The 17,686-nt window shown below is 40.8% G+C and overlaps 2 protein-coding genes and 1 long non-coding RNA gene across 3 annotated transcripts in view; 1 reads left to right on the top strand and 2 right to left on the bottom strand.

Moving 5' to 3' along the window:
- The window catches only part of ZNF239 (zinc finger protein 239), a 19,482-nt gene extending 2,631 nt beyond the window's left edge, over positions 1–16,851 (top strand). Inside the window, 3 exon segments of the mRNA XM_031039036.2 lie at positions 9,589–9,621; positions 13,769–13,833; positions 13,836–16,851. Of these exon segments, the coding sequence (XP_030894896.2) occupies positions 9,589–9,621; positions 13,769–13,833; positions 13,836–15,251 (1,514 nt within the window). The 3' untranslated portion in view covers positions 15,252–16,851.
- The window catches only part of LOC145722177 (uncharacterized), a 423,749-nt gene that overhangs the window by 334,665 nt on the left and 71,398 nt on the right, over positions 1–17,686 (bottom strand). The window lies entirely within an intron of this gene.
- ZNF485 (zinc finger protein 485) overlaps positions 1–17,686 on the bottom strand; it is a 98,118-nt gene that overhangs the window by 27,724 nt on the left and 52,708 nt on the right. Inside the window, exons 4-5 of the mRNA XM_081823896.1 lie at positions 5,128–5,357; positions 1,552–1,822 (exon numbers count right to left, since the gene is read on the bottom strand). The gene's annotated coding sequence lies outside the window, so the exon portion shown is untranslated. The remainder of the gene's footprint in view (positions 1–1,551; positions 1,823–5,127; positions 5,358–17,686) is intronic.

Below are 17,686 nucleotides of genomic sequence, written 5' to 3'. Positions count from 1 at the left end.
GAGATCTTGGAGGAGGAAACATTTAACTTATCTTCATGCTTCAGAAAGGCAGTTGTTGATTGTCCTGAAACTAGAAGGAGTTGCAAAATGGATGTGAGAAATACAAGTCAAGGCAGAAGCAGCATGTAAAGGGCTATTCTAGACTACAGCATGACATCTGGTTGACTGCAGGTAATCCTCTGTGATGACAGATCTTGTCCACCTCCTGACTTCAGCATTACTGTTTCCTACCTCTAAGTAAATTGTTGGATCCAGCGAGGATGGGCTCTGAAAAGGAAGTGGAAAGCCACATGATATATGTAGTTTTAAAAAGTTTGAAATTTGTCAGGTGGAAACAGGAAACTACTAGTCCTATGACCTTCCCCTTTGGTTGGCCTTCAGGATACTGAGTCCACCTTGGGTGTAACTTATTAGCTCCACTGATGGGGGGGCGGGGGACACGACTCTTCATTATTCAGATTCCTTCATTCCCCCCTTTGTCTTTAGCAGAACCACTATTTTCTTTCCCTTTTCCTTTGTCACACTGATTCCTTTCATTTGGCCCACTGTTCCACCATTTCTTATCCAGCAATCTCCAATCTAGTCCATCAATATGTCATTTCAAAAAGAAAAAATATATATATTATATATATGTGTATGTGCCCTTTCCATTCTTGGCATGGAATTCTCCCCACCACTTTGTGAGATCTTAAAAAACTAATGATTCTGTCTTTCAGTCTATGGATTGAAAGATGACAAAACTTGTACTTTAAAGACTTGGTAAGGAGTTATTGTGGTCTAGGTATGAAATGAGGGCCTTACATGGAACAATGGCAGTGAAAATAAAGAAGAGGTAATACTATGGTGGGAGATTTGGGACATGAGTTGACAAGATCTGAAGTGGTTTGAATATTATTGAGATTGGGTAGGAGTCTTAGACCATCCAGATGACTGAGTGGAAAAATGAATCAGAAATGAAAGGGAAAAAAGATAATTGATGGACTTGAATTTCAGAAGGAAGAAAAGGATTGGAGCTAGAATGCATCAGGAGAGGTTAGCCTTGGACAGAAAGAAACCTTGTTCTCTGAGGCTGAGAAGAAAGTCTGATTGAGAGGAGTGGCTAATTCTACTGCTCCGATGTACCCCAGGCGCTGTTGTCCTAGTGGGTGTATGTATGGCTCCCTGAGGCAGCAACCTCCACTTCTACCCCTTCTCTGTCCCACCTTTGCGCAGGGACTTGCAGGCTTTTTTTTTTTTTTTTTAACATTTATTTATTTATTTTAGAGAGGGGGAGAGAGAGAGCACATGGCGGGGTAGCGGCAGAGGAAGAGAGAGAATCCTCAAGCAGACTCCCCACTGAGCATGAAGCCCAACACGGGGCTCAATCCCAGGACCCTGAGAGCATGACCTGAGCCAAAATCAAGAGTTGGATGCTTAACCAACAGCCACCCAGGTGCCACTGGACTTGCAGGCTTCTTGAGCCCAATCTCATCTCGTTCACCTCAGACACAGTGGATACCCAAGACCTTGAGAGGAGAGCTTGGGAAGCTTGCCACCTTCCCTCATAATTACCTTCTCCACTGGTGATAAGTAAGGTAGTCCTGTCACTCCTGCAAACAGCCTGGTTTTCTTCAGATTCCTGAGGAGCGTGTGAGTAGTGCCCCTTCAGCTTCAGGCCTGAGGTGTTGGGAGTTCTGAAGGTTATCAGGTACTTCCCTGGCCCAGAGTTGAGCTGCTTGGCTTCACTTGGTTCTTAGTCATTTTGTGTGTATTCTGTCATTCAGCTTTTCAGGGTGTGGCCCGAAGGCTGGTGCCAGTCCACAGACTGCTGCTTGTTACCAGTCTGCAAAGACATAAGGAGAGAAACTAAGAGTGTTTAAAAATGTTATGTCCGTCAAATCTAATATTTTTTAAAATGGCATTGGTATTTTATACATCTGGGTTTTTATTTCTAGTAACTCTTTTTTATTGTATTTTGTAAAAATATCTGACAAAAGTGTGACATATTAGAAACTTTTTAAAATAAACTTGTCCTTCACCAGAGGTAGTTTGAGAAGTGTTGCTCCATCAACAGAACCCTGGAAGGAACCAGAGTCACTGTGAAGTTAACTAAATAAACGCCTGGATTCCTGTTAGATGCCAGGCATTGCTTGAGGCCTTGGGGATGCAAGGATCAAATATCTCTCTGTTCTTAAGGAATATATATCTTAGTGGGGAGAGACAGTTAAATAAGAAAGCAAATGAATAAATAAGAAAATGGGATAAGACATAAGTAGCACAAAGAAATTAAAACAAGAAGTGGTAGTTTCTGGGTGCCACTGTGGATTAGACAGTCAAGGAAATGCTTCTCTGAGGAGTAGCAATTTGGCTGAGACCTGAATGATAAGGAGCCAGGCGTGTGAAGATGTGGGAAAAGAACGTTCTGGGCAGAGGGGACAGCCAGTGCAAAGGCCCTAAGTTGGGATGGGTTTGATGTTGTCAAGGACCTGCAAGGTCACTGGGGCTGAGTGTGATACATAGGGAGGAGTGATTCAGGCTGAGGTTGGAGAAATGACAGGACCCAGTCTATAAAACCTTGCAGGCCAAGATGAAGCGTCTAGATTTTACTTGATGTCCATTGCAAAGCCTTTGGAGGGTTTCATGCCTGATGTGGTATATGTTTTAAAAGATCACCCTGGCTACTATGTAGAAAATTCATTGTGTTGGACAGCAAGTATGGAAGCAGAGAGACAAACTGGGAGGTTGGTACAGTTGGGACTACATGATGGCTGGGGCTTATAACCATAACTGTGCAAGGTGGAGAGAAGTGGGTAGATTCTGATACATTTTAGAGGTAGGACTTGGTGATGGATAAAATGTGAGGGAGAGAGGAGAGAATCAAAATGACTTCTAAGACTGGCTTCAGCAATTGGGTGGGTTCTGTGGCCATTTACTATAAGTGGGGACCCCTAGGGAAGAGCAGATATTGGTGGAGATTGTTGGGAGCAAGAGTTCCGTTGGGGCCTATTAAATTTTAAGTGCCTCCTAGACATCTAAGTGCAGATGTTAGGTAGAGATTTGGAGCCTGCAGGTGAGGAGAAACAGGGCTGGCTGTAAATATTTGGGAATACCTAAGGAGAGTATCATGGTTTGTGTATGTGTGCTATTTTCTTTTTTCCAGGAATGTTCAACTACTTAGTTTAGAACAAGAAAGGACATATGATTGATAGGACTAGGGAAAGATTTGAGATCGGAAGTATACTTTGGCTGAAAGGAAAAAAGAGGAAGAGTTGAGGGTGGTGATCTTGATAAAGCAGGTGTGATGGAAGAGGAAGAGCAAAAAGATCAGGAAGATGTTTTTTTGTTTTGTTTTGTTTTATTTTTTTTTAAGATTTTATTTATTTATTTGACAGAGAGAGACACAGTGAGAGAGGGAACACAAGCAGGAGGAGTGGGAGAGGGAGAAGCAGGCCTCCCGCTGAGCAGGGAGCCCGATGCGGGGCTCGATCCCAGGACCCTGGGATCATGACCTGAGCAGAAGGCAGGTGCTTAACGACTGAGCCACCCATGCGCCCCAAGATCAGGAAGATGTTTTTAAGGAGTAGGATATTAAGAGATTAATATTTCAAAAGCAGAGTGGTCCACATAGTGAAATGGCCCTGGTCATGGTTTTTGAGCGTGAAGAAATGAGACAGAGATCATGAGCACTATAAAGAAATTAAGAAATGTGAGGTTAGAGCAGTCAGCAAATTGTTCTCTTGAGTGTTGAGGTTGTCATAATAATGGTAGGAATGGGGTGGAAAGGACAACTCAGCAATGACCGTGAAATGACAGTGACAAAGAAAGATTCAGTAACTGGACAGCTTGAGCTTGAGTGAGTTGTGGGCAGGAGGGGAAGGATTTGGATAGAAGTAGCCAAGTAGATGAGAAAGGAAAGCTGTTCCAACAAAACTTGACTTAGATGACTCAGCTCCCTGCACTGTACTCTTCTTCTGTCCCCTTCTCACTTTGGTCAATGCCACCAGCCCCACAGTCCTTCCAGGGCATTTGTGCAAACAGTTGTCAGTTGAGGAGGAATTTGCTTAATGTTTTAGGAACTGGTAACATTCAAGGATGTCTCTGGGGGCTTCACTGAGGAGGAGCGGGGCTGCCGGGACCCCGCTCAGAGGAGGCTACACCAAGCTGTGATGCTGGAGAACAACAGCCAGTTGGTCTCCGTAGGTAAGAACATGAGCCTGGACACCTGCCCACTGGACTCTTTGTTTCTTCAATTTTAAATAGTAATGAGGCCCCAGGGATTGTGGGTTAGGAATCAAAAGTTTCCTTTTGGCACAAAGGATGTTTCTGATTATTTTAAGCAGCCAAAGAATTTGGCTTGTTAAGAATTGAAGAATGTAGCTTTACTGAGTCGTCTTAGAAACCATATCCCTTATAAAACCATCTCTTGGGACTGATTTTGCTTTCTGCACAGTTACCCAATCCCTCTGTTACCCAGAAGTAATCTCTCAGAGCAGGGTGAAGATCATTATATCATGGCGAATGAACTCCAAATAAATCAGCTAGGCACCATGGCAAATTAGAGGCTCAGGCTAATACATGGAAGAGGAGGAGTCCCTTTTGAAATATTCTGAGTTCTCTCTGAAGTTCTCTGGTTTGTGGAGAAAGCCAGGGCATCAAAAGGATACTTTGCACATACTGATATACCTTTGTCTCTTCACTTATTCCCCCTCTTCCTTTTCAGATGGTTGTGGTCTTTCCCATACACACTGACCTTCTTATTGGTACTCTTATCTTTTCCCACATTTTCCCCACATTGGCTTTGTACCATTTTTGCTTGGACTTTATTTTCATTAAATATCCCCACCCTACAGTATCTAGTTTCCATTGCTTCTTTTCTTCCCATTCAGGGATTCATCCATCTCCCCTTCTGAATATCAGACAATACTTGTGATGAGACAAAATTTCATACCATAGAGAAAGATATGAGTATAATTGACACAGTTTTTCTCAAAAACATTTTGACTGCTTGAATCAAAGAGCATTAAACATTTTTGATGTAATAATTCATTTTTAGGTATCGTAAGGAAATAATTAGTAACTTCAACTGAAAATTGTGGAAAAAGATAAGTCATTGTAGAATTATTTAAAATAGTGAAAAAAATTACTCACCAAATGTGTCACAGGGTGTTGGTTATACAAATTATAGTGGAATATACAAGAGAAAAATGTGTACCCATTAAAAAATATAATGATATGGGGTGCCTGGGTGGCTCAGTCAGCTGGGCATCTGCCTTCGGCTCAGGTCATGATCCCAGGGTCCTGGGATCGAGCCCCGCATCAGGCTCCCTGCTCAGCAGGGAGCCTGCTTCTCCCTCTCCTTCTGCTTGTGCTCTCTTTCTCTGTCAAATAAATAAATAAAATCTTTAAAAAAAAATGATAAAGAATTTTTAATTAGATGTAAGATACATATATACCTACTAGATTAAACCATGTGAAATTGCCATATTGTAGTAAAAACGGACATTGTACAAAAACCACCAAAAAGAAGTAGCCTGTAATGGTGGCTTTCAGGGCTTTTTCCTGCCTCTGTCCACATGGTTCTTTCATAACTGTGGCTCTCGAACCATTGTTTTCAGCTACACCTGGGAGGTAAGACAAGCACCAGAGTGAATTGGTCCCTGTAAGTAGTCAGAGTCCTGTGTTTCCATTTTCTTTATGTAAACCTAATGCCTGTGCTCTTTGTACCAGAATTGTTCAGCTGGAGGTCACTATTAAACTTTTGTCCCTTTCAGAGCTTTTCCTTTTTTAATTTTTCTTCAAGATTTACTATTACCAATTCTTCTGATGGCTTTGATAGTGTTCACCTTAACCTTCAAACTTTTTGACATGTATGAAGTCATTGTTTTTTTGTTTCCTCTGGCCTTTCTCCTGTTCCTTTTCTCTGCATGTTCACTGGCTTCTCTGTCTTTCCTCTAACTTTGGAGATCTTAAAAGGCCCTTTGCCTTTAGATCACCATCTATCAATGTTTCTCCACTTTTTTTTTTTGTTATCTCCCCCTTGGTGTCAGTAGTACCCCTGTTGAGAATGTACACTGTATCTGTACACTTGTCTGCCTCCCTCGAAGAGCTGGCACACACATAAATGGCCTCAGCTGTCCTTTCTACTGTGATAACCCTAATGTCTTTATTTCCTATCCTCATATGAAACTCTATTCCCATGTACTTTCTTGGCTATGGGCTATCTACCCTTGAATATCCAGTGTCACTTCACATTCAGTGTATTGAGAATTTTCTAAGTTACTTTGCTTTTTAACTTCTCATATTCCCACTTTTGTCAGTATGAACATTCTACCAGCCCCCTAGGTTAGAAATAAGCCGTTACTAAGTTTGTCCCTCGCCATCCCCAGCATCTGTAATCCTCTCACCAATTCTTTTTTGACTTTAAGTTCTTTTAAATTTATTAACACTTAAGTCCCACAGACAGCACTCTAAAATAGGTCCACTTCATGCTAACAATGGTAACAATGAGACAGATCGTTGACATCATTCTTCAGGCTCAAGGTAGATGTTGTGAGTAGACTTATCTCCCCTAATATATCATTTATCTTGTCACTCTTTGCATAAAAACCTGGAATTACCTTTAGTAGCTGGTTTAGAGCCTCAAAACTCCCTGCTTGGCTTTCTCTGGAATCTTTGATGGTTATGATACTCTGGTTCCTGATTAACTTTGTCCTTTAAGATTTTATTTGAAGTCTAGTGTGAAACTTTTGACCATTCCTTCTCAGAGCTTTCAATTTATATCTCACAGTCTCATCAGACCTGATTGGGTATTTTTTTTTTTTGTATGCTTTTACATTAACCATTGGATCTGCAAGTCTGATTTATTTTCCTTGTTTCCAGCCAAGTTTAGCCATTGGATCTGCAAGTCTGATTTATTTTCCTTGTTTCCAGCCAAGTTTCTGGAGGGAAGGCAATGTATTTAATACTTCCTGTGCTGGGTATACATAGTCAAGATTTAAAATTTGACTACTATGGAGTTTAGCAAAGAAGAAATGTGTCTTACAGTCTTGTAAAAGAGGCATTAAGTAAACACAATATATTATTATAAATTGCTAAGTCCTGTGAAAGATAGAATAGTGTGCCCTGAGAATACGAAGGCATGGGATGGGACAAGAGTGATAATATTATGTATTGTTTAAAGTTTCAGGGAGGGGTGCCTGAGTGGCTCAGTTGGTTAAACAACTGCCTTCGGCTCAGGTCATGATCCTGGAATCCCAGGATTGAGTCCCAGGATCGAGTCCCACATCAGGCTCCCTGCTCAGCAGGGAATCTGTTTCTCCCTCTGACCCTGCCCCCCTCTCATGCTCTCTCTCTCTCATTCTCTCTCTGAAATAAATAAATAAAACCTTTAAAAAAAAAAAAGAAAGTTTCAGGGAAAGCCTCTGACATGACATTTCAACTGAGATCTAAAGGCTTAATAGGCATGAAACAGGTGACTGATTAGGGTAAGAATATTCCAAGCAGAGAGAATAGTACAAAGGAAAATCTGAAATCTGGAAGGAGCGTGGTGAGAATACAGGGAGCACCTGGGAAAAACAGAGGCGGGAGATATGGTGGGCAGGGCTTAGCTCATTTGTGGCATTGAAGGCACTGGTAAAAAGTGTGAATTCACGCTAAGTTCAGTGGGAAGCCAGTGGACAACAGGGTGGTATGATCCGATTTACCCACTATCAATGGGATTGCTGTGTAGAAAGTGGTTTGCAGTGGGGCAAAAATGAAGTAGGATGTGCTTCCGGTTTCAAGCTTGGCGCTAGGTTTCCATTTTTGTTTTTTTTAAGATTTTATTTATTTATTTGACAGGGACACAGCGAGAGAGGGAATACATGCAGGGGGAGTGGGAGAGGGAGAAGCAGGCTTCCCGCGGAGCAGGGAGCCCGATGCGGGGCTCGATCCCTGAGCCACCCAGGTGCCCCTAGGTTTTCATTTTTAATTGATAAAAAATTGAACGTGGTTGTCCAACATTTTATAATGCAGGTAAGATATAAAAATTTAAAAGAATCAACACAGAAGTATTGTGAAATGATATCACTAATAATAGTTTGTGTATCTTTTTTTTTTTTTTTAAAGATTTTTATTTATTTATTCATGAGAGATAGAGAGAGAGAGAGGCAGAGGCAGAGGGAGAAGCCGGCTCCCCGCAGAGCAGGGAGCCCGATGCGGGACTCGATCCCAGGACCCTGGGATCATGACCTGAGCTGAAGGCAGACGCTTAACCGACTGAGCCACCCAGGTGTCCCAGTTTGTGTATCTTTTTATGTACTCCATACATAGGTGTGTATATTACAAATATGTGTTAAAATTTAATGAGATTATACTGTATTTTTCAACTGGCAATCTTATGCAGTATGTCTTAGAGATCTCTGTTATGACATAAATACTCCCTGTAAAAGGACCCCTTTTCTCATTACATCAGCATTTTCTTCTGATATAAATATTCATTCTTTATTTTAAATACTTTTTAAAAACTAGTATCACAAGGTTTCATAACTATTTATAAAACCTACCATTGGGGCACCTGGGTGGCTCAGTTGGTTAAATGTCTGCCTTCGGCTCAGGTCATGATCTCAGGGTCCTGGGATCAAGCCCCACGTCGGGCTCCCTGCTCAGCCAGGAGCTTGCTTCTCCCTCTCCCTCTGACCCTCCCCTGCTTGTGCTCTCCTTCTCTCTCAAATAAATAAAATCTTTAAAAAAAAAAAAAAACAAAAACAAACTACCATTAATACAACGTCTCCCCCACTGATTTTCATAGACCTGCCATTTTTGCAGTCATTCCAAGCATTGTACAGCAAGGATGTTGAGGCAGTGTCCTTTGACCATTTAATAACTTTGGCCCAGCACATGACTTAACTGTTCCAAACTGCACTGTTTTTCTTTTTCCTTTTTCTTTTTGCCATTACTTTTAAACTTTGTGAACAAAACAATACATTCACCTAGGTAAAGCCAGTTGTATCAAAAGTCTTATTACAAAAGCCAGTCTCCCTGCTCTGCTGCTCCTTATGCCACAGGGTAGCTTCTCATAGTCACTTGGTTTTAATCCTTTCAGCTGTTCCTTATTGTATTTGCCTTCATATTTCCAAATAAGACATTTAGGCAGCTACTAATTTTTTTTTAAGATTTTGAGAGAGAGAGAGCACGAGCGGGGGGAGGGGCACGGGGAGAAGCAGACTCCCCGATGAGCACAGAGCCTGACACGAGGGCTCGATCCCAGGGATCCCAAGATTATGACCTGAGCTGAAGTCAAATGCTTAACCAACTGAGCCACCCAGGTGCCCCGCTACTTACTTTTTTTTTTAAGGAACAAATACATTCACATTGGTTTAAGGAAAAAAAAAAAGGCATAAAAAGGTACACGGTATTACTTGTCAGTTATACCTAAATAAAGCTGGAAAAAATGTACAATGAAAATTTTGAACATTCTGAGAAAAGGCAGAAAATAAATTATGTGCAAGCAGCAAAGAAAACAAAGTTCCCAAATGTACTAAATGTTTTTAAATTATTAAAGTTATACTACAAAAATAAAAAGGTGCACAGTATAAGCCTTTCATCGTGTCCCTAACTCCTCTCTACCAGGTTATGGTCATTTGCTGTCACAAGTCATCTGCAGTGAGTAAATCTTGTGCAAGTATCATTTCACAACTCTGTCTGGAAATCTGAAAAATAAAACCCGCAAGCTGGAATGCTGAGTGCATACATATATGATTTTAATAGATGTCCTTCTTGGAGGGTGATACGAATTTACACTCACAAGCAGTGTGGCTTCAGGCTTTGGGTTTTTGCCAGGGTAACAAGTGGAAAATGGTATCTCAGTCCAGTTTGAGCTTATTATAATATACTACTGTTTTTCAGTTGATCAATATTTTATACTCTGTATTGACTTTTCTACATCATAGAGGAGGATTTAGACCTTTTACATTAATTCCCCCAACATGCGCATCCTCCCAAGATTTTATGTCAAGGTCACATCAGTGATTAATGCTTACATTGCTTTGACCTTGTAACTCTTGTTCCCTGCAGGGTCGAATAGTGTACTATGATTATAGTTCCTTTTTTTTTTTCTTTCCTAAAGCTAATGCTTGCTTTTTAAAATATATTTTATTTGGAGTGATTTTCGTCCCATACTGTTTTATAGCATTTGGGTTAATTTGGTTAATTATTACTGTTTTATGTAGCAACAAATGATTCAGCTTCACTGTTTTATTGACTTCTTTGCTCACTGCTATTTCTTGTATCATGTATCATCTTTTTCACAATCACTTTTTATACAAAATTGGAAGATATTGCTCAATTATCTTTAGGTATCCAGTATTACTGATTGTTAGTTCAGTGTCAATATAACGCTCATTTATTTGCACACAACCTGCCATTTCTGTCTGGATGCTTTTAGCATTTTCTGGAATTTTTTTTTCCTTGAAATCCAGAGGTTTCCCACACAACTTAAAGCATTCAGTGAGCCGTGAATTGTGAATTCTAAGAAACATTTTTATCTATTACTGCTTTGATCATTTCCCTCCCTTCATTTTGTCTTCATTATATTCATGGAACTCCTACAATATGGGCTTTTACTTTTATCTTTCCATCTGTCTGTCCTTTTTATTCCACATTCTAGGAGGACCCCTCAGTCTTCCAACTTAACCATGTGTTAATTTTGCTACTCGACCCATTCTAGATTGCAGACCTTAAGATCAGCCTCCCTGACAGTAGCTATGACATGACACAAGTTACTTAATTTCTTCATCCTTGGGTTTCCTCATGTGTAGATGTCCTAGGAGTTCCTCTTACATGAGATTGTCCAACTAGTGCCTGAGTGCTTCAAATGGGCATGGTAGGTCTTAGTTCTTAAAATTGTCATCTTTTTTGATCCTTGTATTAATTTAAAAGAATTCTGATTATTTTTCTTAGCAATGTGTTTATATTTTATTATTAGATTATGTTGTTTTTCTAGATGTGATACCCTCTCAGATTTCTCTGGGATTTTAATTAGGTACCATTTAAATTCTGTTTCCTCTGTTTGTTATTTCTTTAGTTTATGCCAATCTTCATTTATGTTCATTTTCTACTTTTTTTTGGCCTGCTTATATTGTTTTTATCGTCTCATATGTTTTTTTCAAAAGTCTTATGTTCACAGTATGATACTGGAGTATACATCCTCAGCTGATGCTTGACCCTCTTTGGTGCATGCATGCTGTCCTTAATAGAGGAGGCTTCTGCTGATTGGGCTTAAGGTGGCTATAAGAATCCACATGGGGGGTGCTTCTACAACCACCTTTTTGATGTTGCCTTTTCAGTCCAGTAAGTTACCTGGGACATCCCCCGCTTCTCAATCTCCAGCTCTGAGATATCTCCCTTGTCAGAAATCCCACTTCAGGGGTTACCTTGAGCCTTTATCCTGGGCAGATGTGGAGTCACTTGCTTCTTTTTGTACTTTATCAACCCTGTCATTGTGCAGGTTCAGTATTACCTCAACTTCTGCTATTCTCTCCAGCCCAAATAATACCATTAGGAGTCTTTCTTTGGCTATTTTTTTTTTTTTTTGGAGATTTTATTTATTTATTGGACAGAGAGAGAGACAGCAAGAGAGGGAACACAAGCAGGGGAAGTGGTAGAGGGAGAAGCAGGCCTCCCTCTGAGCAGGGAGCCCGATGCGGGGCTCAATCCCAGGACCCTGGGATCATGACCCGAGCCAAAGGCAGACACTTAACAACTGAGCCACCCAGGCGCCCCTTCTTTGGCATTTCTTTTGGCCATTTATTTTGTTCTTGAGGCTTATGTGGGGCCACTACCCTTAGCCACCCAGTATTTCAGTTTTTGTAGGGAAGAAGGTGTTTGGGAGAGTGGTGCTGCAAATGGCAACAACTGGTCCAGCCATTAGAAATGCCTAACATGAGGGGCACCTGGCTGGCTCATCTGGAAGAGCATGTGACTCTTGATCTTGGGGTCATGAGTTTGAGCCCCACATTGGGTGTAGAGATTACTTGAATGAATGAATGAATGAATGAATGAATGAATAGGAAAGGAAGGGAGGGAGGGAGAAAGAAAGGCCTAATGTGAATTAATAAACCTGTTTCCAAGATCAACCTCTCTTACTTTATAATTGTTGTTTCTGAGTTTGGAATTTGAATTTCTAGGACTTGTTGAGAAGATCTCTTAGTCTTTTGGAAGCCTTCTGTATGTGATTTGAGCTGTGTGTTTGGGGTTTTTTTCCTAGTATCTCCATCATTTCTTATCCGTCTGCTCTTTATCATCTAGGAGTTCCTAAACATTTTCTGCTCCTCAACATTATCCTCAACATTTCTGTTCCTCAACATTATCCTGCTGATTGCAAACTTTCTATTTTTCCAAGACTATTGTGGACTTCTTTTTTGTCATCTCAGTGTAATATTAAGATATTCGTTCTAATTGTTATGACTGACATACATACTAGTAAGTCTAAAATCTGTATTCCTAGCACAGTTCTCTCTCGGAGTTCTAGACCCATATTACTGAACAGTTCAAGAATGTTCCACCAGCACCACAAATTAACCAAGTCAAAGTTTGGGTTTATTGGTCCCCTCTTCCCAACTCCAGGCTGTCTTACCATTTACACTTTCATACCTGGTCACTCAAGCAAGGAATATGAGGATCATGCTGGGTGCCTCCTTCCACATTTAGTCAGTCATCACATGATTTAGAATGAATCTCTCCCTTTCTCTTCTTAACCATCCTTATCACTTTGTTTCTGATTTGCTGCAGCAGTTGTTGTTCTACCTAAAGTCTTGGTTATTTCTGAAGGTGTTTATAATCACAAAGTCAGGCATTTCACTCTCCACTGAAGTCATTAAACTTTAAATCCCTGAGGGTTGTAGCCCTAACTCCTTAGTAGTGCTCACCAAACCCTTTGTTTGGACTCCTGCATTCTTCTCCAGGGCATGTTCTTTACCACTGTCACCTGTTTTATATCCTCCACAAGAAGTTGCATATAGTTTTCCTGAGCGTGTCATATTTTCTCTACATTTTCACTTTTTTTTCTCTCCCTTATATTTGTTCCCAGAATTCTTCCCCAAGATTTGGGTCAAATGCCCCTACTCTGTGCTCCCACGACTTGTTGTGCATGCATCTATTGTTGCACTTAGAGCGTTACCACGGTTGATTTGTTTTTTTTCTTCCAATAGGCTCTAGCTTGCTTAGCAAAAGAATTTCTATTTTCTTCTTTTTATCCTCAGCACCTATTAAAGTGGGTTACCAATTAAATACAAATTTAAAGTAAAATGAAGTAAAGTGAAATGAAATGTTATTTGTGACAAGGACATGGGATTCATAGCCTCTGCAGGGTAGGGGAAGAACACTTTCACTGGCTATGCTTAAAAGTCAAGACAAGATTTTGTGTACAAGCTGTTTTATACAGCTAAGCTTTCTCTTTCTGATACTAACCCAAAGGACATGACTATAAGGACAAGACTGAACTTTTTCCTAGTTACTAAATCTTCAGGCATTAGGCAATCCAGTTCTAATATCTTGAAATCTGGGACGCTTGGGTGGCTCAGTTGGTTAAGCGTCTGCCTTCAGCTCAGGTCATGATCCCAGTGTCCTGGGATGGAGTTCTGCATCAGGCTCCCTGCTCAGTAGGGAGCCTTCTTCTCCCTCTGCCTCTGCCCCTCCCCCTACTTGTGCTCTCTCTCTCCCTCTCTGATGAATAAATAAAATCTTTAAAAAAATAAAATTTTGAAATATACTCTTTGTGTGTTCTTATCACTGAATTCTCTTTGTTCCCTAGGAGACTTGAAAGAAAATTCTATGGAGAATCTTCAAGAGAAAGGACTTAGCGATCTATTACATAGGGGCTTTTCTGCTGGCTAATTTTAAAGATATGGCCAGTACAATAACAGAGTCAGGATTATATTGTGAATCTTCCAGGAGACGTGTACAAGAATCCTGAACTAGATTTTTGCCCTTATCAGAAGTAGGGAGAAGCATCTTCTATATTTCCAGAAACGAGCAGTGTGGTAACTCTTCCAAGTGATAATTACAAAAACATGGCAAATGAAGAATATTTATCTTTGAAAGTCCCAAGCCAAATGGCCACACAGGACTCCTCAGTGACGTTCTGTAAAAATGAGCCCCAGGAGCCTCAGAAAAGCAAAAGTCTATCTGTAACTGAAGAAAGCACTGAGAGAAAAGTCTTACGGGGAGAAAGTCCTCCCATGGACCATTGTTCAGAGAACCTTCAAGTTAAACTTACATCTAACGTAACAGAACTGGTCTCACCATTGGTCAGTGGTGAGGCAAAATGCCAAAATGGCCAATTGAAAGAGTCTTTGGATCTCTTTGACTGTACCTGCAAAGACATTTGTGGTTGGAAATCACGAGTGGTCAGTCGTAGTCATCGGAGAGCTCATACAGAGGAGAAACCCTGTAACCATTACAACCTTGGGAAGAGACGTAACAACAGCTCAGACAGTCATTCATGTGAGAAAATCCACACTGCAGAGAAATTAGACAGATGCAGTCAGTGTGGTAAGGACTTCAGTGAGCACTCAGAACTACTACTTCATCAAAGACACCACACAGAAGAAAAGCCCTACAAATGTGAGCAGTGTGGGAAAGGCTTCACAAGGAGCTCCAGTCTCCTCATCCATCGAGCAGTCCACACGGATGAGAAACCCTATAAGTGTGACAAGTGTGGGAAAGGCTTCACTCGGAGTTCAAGTCTGCTCATTCATCACGCAGTCCATACAGGCGAGAAGCCTTATAAATGTGACAGGTGTGGAAAGGGCTTTAGTCAGAGCTCCAAACTGCATATCCACCAGCGAGTGCACACTGGCGAGAAGCCCTATGAGTGTGGGGAGTGCGGTATGAGTTTCAGTCAGCGCTCCAACCTGCACATCCACCAGCGAGTCCACACTGGGGAGAGGCCCTACAAGTGTGGGGAGTGTGGGAAGGGCTTCAGTCAGAGTTCGAACCTTCACATTCACCGCTGCATACACACAGGCGAGAAGCCTTTCCAGTGCTATGAGTGTGGGAAGGGCTTCAGCCAAAGCTCTGATCTCCGCATCCATCTCAGAGTCCACACTGGAGAGAAGCCCTATCACTGCGGCAAGTGTGGGAAGGGATTTAGCCAGAGCTCAAAACTCCTCATCCATCAGAGAGTGCATACTGGAGAGAAGCCCTATGAGTGCAGCAAGTGTGGGAAGGGCTTCAGCCAGAGCTCCAACCTCCACATCCACCAGCGGGTTCATAGGAAAGATCCCATTAAATAAGGTCTTCAGTCATATGCTCATACTGTAAAGACTTAAATATTTTTAACATCATTCTTTTATATTCTCAGGAGAGAGATAGTAAAAGTTACTCATTTATGTTCCCTCACTGAAAACCATTCATTCATTTAAAGTATTTAAGTACCAAGCTCTTTGTTATGCTATACAATAAATTGACTTCTGGTTCCTCATATGGGTACAGTGAAATGTCTGTACTTTGTAGTTCAGCCAGTGTTATTAGAACTACATGTCCTACCCAGCTTTTTTAAGTGCAAGAACTTTATATTTGTGTAAGCAGAACATGTTTCCCTTTGTTCATGTTCTCTGAGAAATTGAAACTGGTTTCTCTTCAAATCTTGTGCCTTGTGTTTTTCATATTTCCTTCCAGCCCTGATTAGCCTCTTTAAACTATGACTGCACATGTTAGTTTTAGGTCGAGGGAGTGGTTGGAGATATTATGGGCATGAAATCTGTTGTGTTTATTGCAAAATATACAAGTCTGTGGCCACACAACAAGAAGGTGGAGAAGAGCTACTTGTCTGGTATACCCCATGTGCTATAGGATGTTGAACCCCCCCATTTCTCCCCTCAAGAAAGCTGCTCAGGAACATAAATAGTTATTTTTCCTGGGTACAGCTGGTCTGTTGAAGTTTTTCCAGATTTCACCACTTCAGATGACCCCCTGCTGCCAAACTAAAGCCAAGTAGGGTACATACCATGTTGAAACACAGCAAATGAAGTTGAAATATATTTAAATGTATTTAATTCCTCAATACCTCATTAATTTTTTTTCAGCACTCATGTTCTATACTATATAAAACAAAGAAGTCAGGAGAGAAAGTTTCTAATATTTTTCTCTTTGGGCTTATCTCTTGTTTTAATATGCGGCCAAAAGCCGCTTGTATTCACAGCATCCCCAGCCTAAATCTTTAGGCCTCACTATAGACCTATAACTTCTTTATAAAATTATATTTGGTTGAAAGTACTTTGTATAAAAATAGCTACACAAAAACATTTTAAAACTTGGAGAGTATGTTTGGGATGATCAGGCCTAAAATATGCACTGCGTCACATATCATTCACTTGGGGTGTGAAGATAGGACACCTCACCAAGTTACACATTCATCCCCTAGAAGTTAACACAAGAAATTCAAGCAACAGTTGAGAGTAGAAAAGTGATTGCATACATAACTAAATTGGAATTTACTGTTCAACGAGGAGCTCCTGATAGCAGCCCTCATTTTCTGATAGTTAATGATTCCGCAAGCATTTCTTAGGAGGCTACCCAGTGTTCGATATTCCAGTTTTCCACCAATAATTAGTATCCATATATGAAAAATGGTAGGGAAAATATGGATGCCTTATTTATTAGCTTGGGAAGGTGGGGTTGTAACTGATATATCCTGACAATGTAACCTGAAGCAGTTACCTGGACATAGATAACAGGGAAATTGTACATTAATTTTGGGGAAACAGCTAATTTCTATTAAGGAATGAAGGAGAGAGATTAAAGACATTTGCCTTTCTTTGAGAGTTCCAGAATATTTGACTCCATCCCTGGGCAAGCATTCCATATGGAATGATTAGGGTGGTGACTGAGCATCTGCCCTTTAGCATTCCATAATATCCTTCAGTTATTTGGATACCCTAAGGCAGTATCACAAATGATGTGACTCTGTTTCACCATCTCTAGAGTAATGAATGCCTCTCAATTCCTCCTACCATCATGGATCATACCTGAGTATCTGTTTTGGATTCAACTTTTTCATCACATATGTCTTCTAATTTCCTGATGTATAGGATCTCACTGAGATTTGGAGCCAAATAAGATCACAAGAACCCGCGTGTGATGAAGCTGGGGGAAGGTTTGAAGTTCAGATCTCAGGTGATTATAAAACAGCCTGTTTTTCCAAATTTCCTTTTATGCATAACTTACAGTATCAATGTTTTTAACTATATTTAGCTTTTACTGTTTTCTTTTAAGCATCACCTTCCTTAATACAATTGAAATATGATCAGAGTCCTTGTGAAGCATTTTATGGATTATGGGAAGGAAGTTTGTGGAAAAGAGGAACTTGTACATGAAAATGCAGGGGGGGGGTGCGCCTGGGTGGCTCAGTCGGTTAAGCGACTGCCTTCGGCTCAGGTCATGATCCCAGGGTCCTGGGATCGAGTCCCACATCGGGCTCCCTGCTCTGCGTGGAGCCTGCTTCTCCCTCTCCCACTCCCCCTGCTTGTGTTCCCTCTCTCGCTGTGTCTCTCTCTCTCAAATAAATAAATAAAATCTTTAAAAAAAAAAAAAGAAAATACAGGGGGAACAACGGGATATATCACATTTCATCAGATAGTAAGAAACCATTGTGAAAAAGAAAGCACTTTGCTTAATGTACCCAATTTCAGAGATGTGAACATTTTTTTAAAAAGATGTTTTAGGATTA

This window comes from Leptonychotes weddellii, chromosome 6, assembly GCF_054177405.1.
Source record: "Leptonychotes weddellii isolate Sample4059 chromosome 6, ASM5417740v2, whole genome shotgun sequence".
Lineage (NCBI taxonomy): Eukaryota > Metazoa > Chordata > Mammalia > Carnivora > Phocidae > Leptonychotes > Leptonychotes weddellii.
The sequence above is the reverse complement of the archived record's forward strand: the minus strand, read 5'-3'. Positions and strand labels throughout refer to the sequence as shown.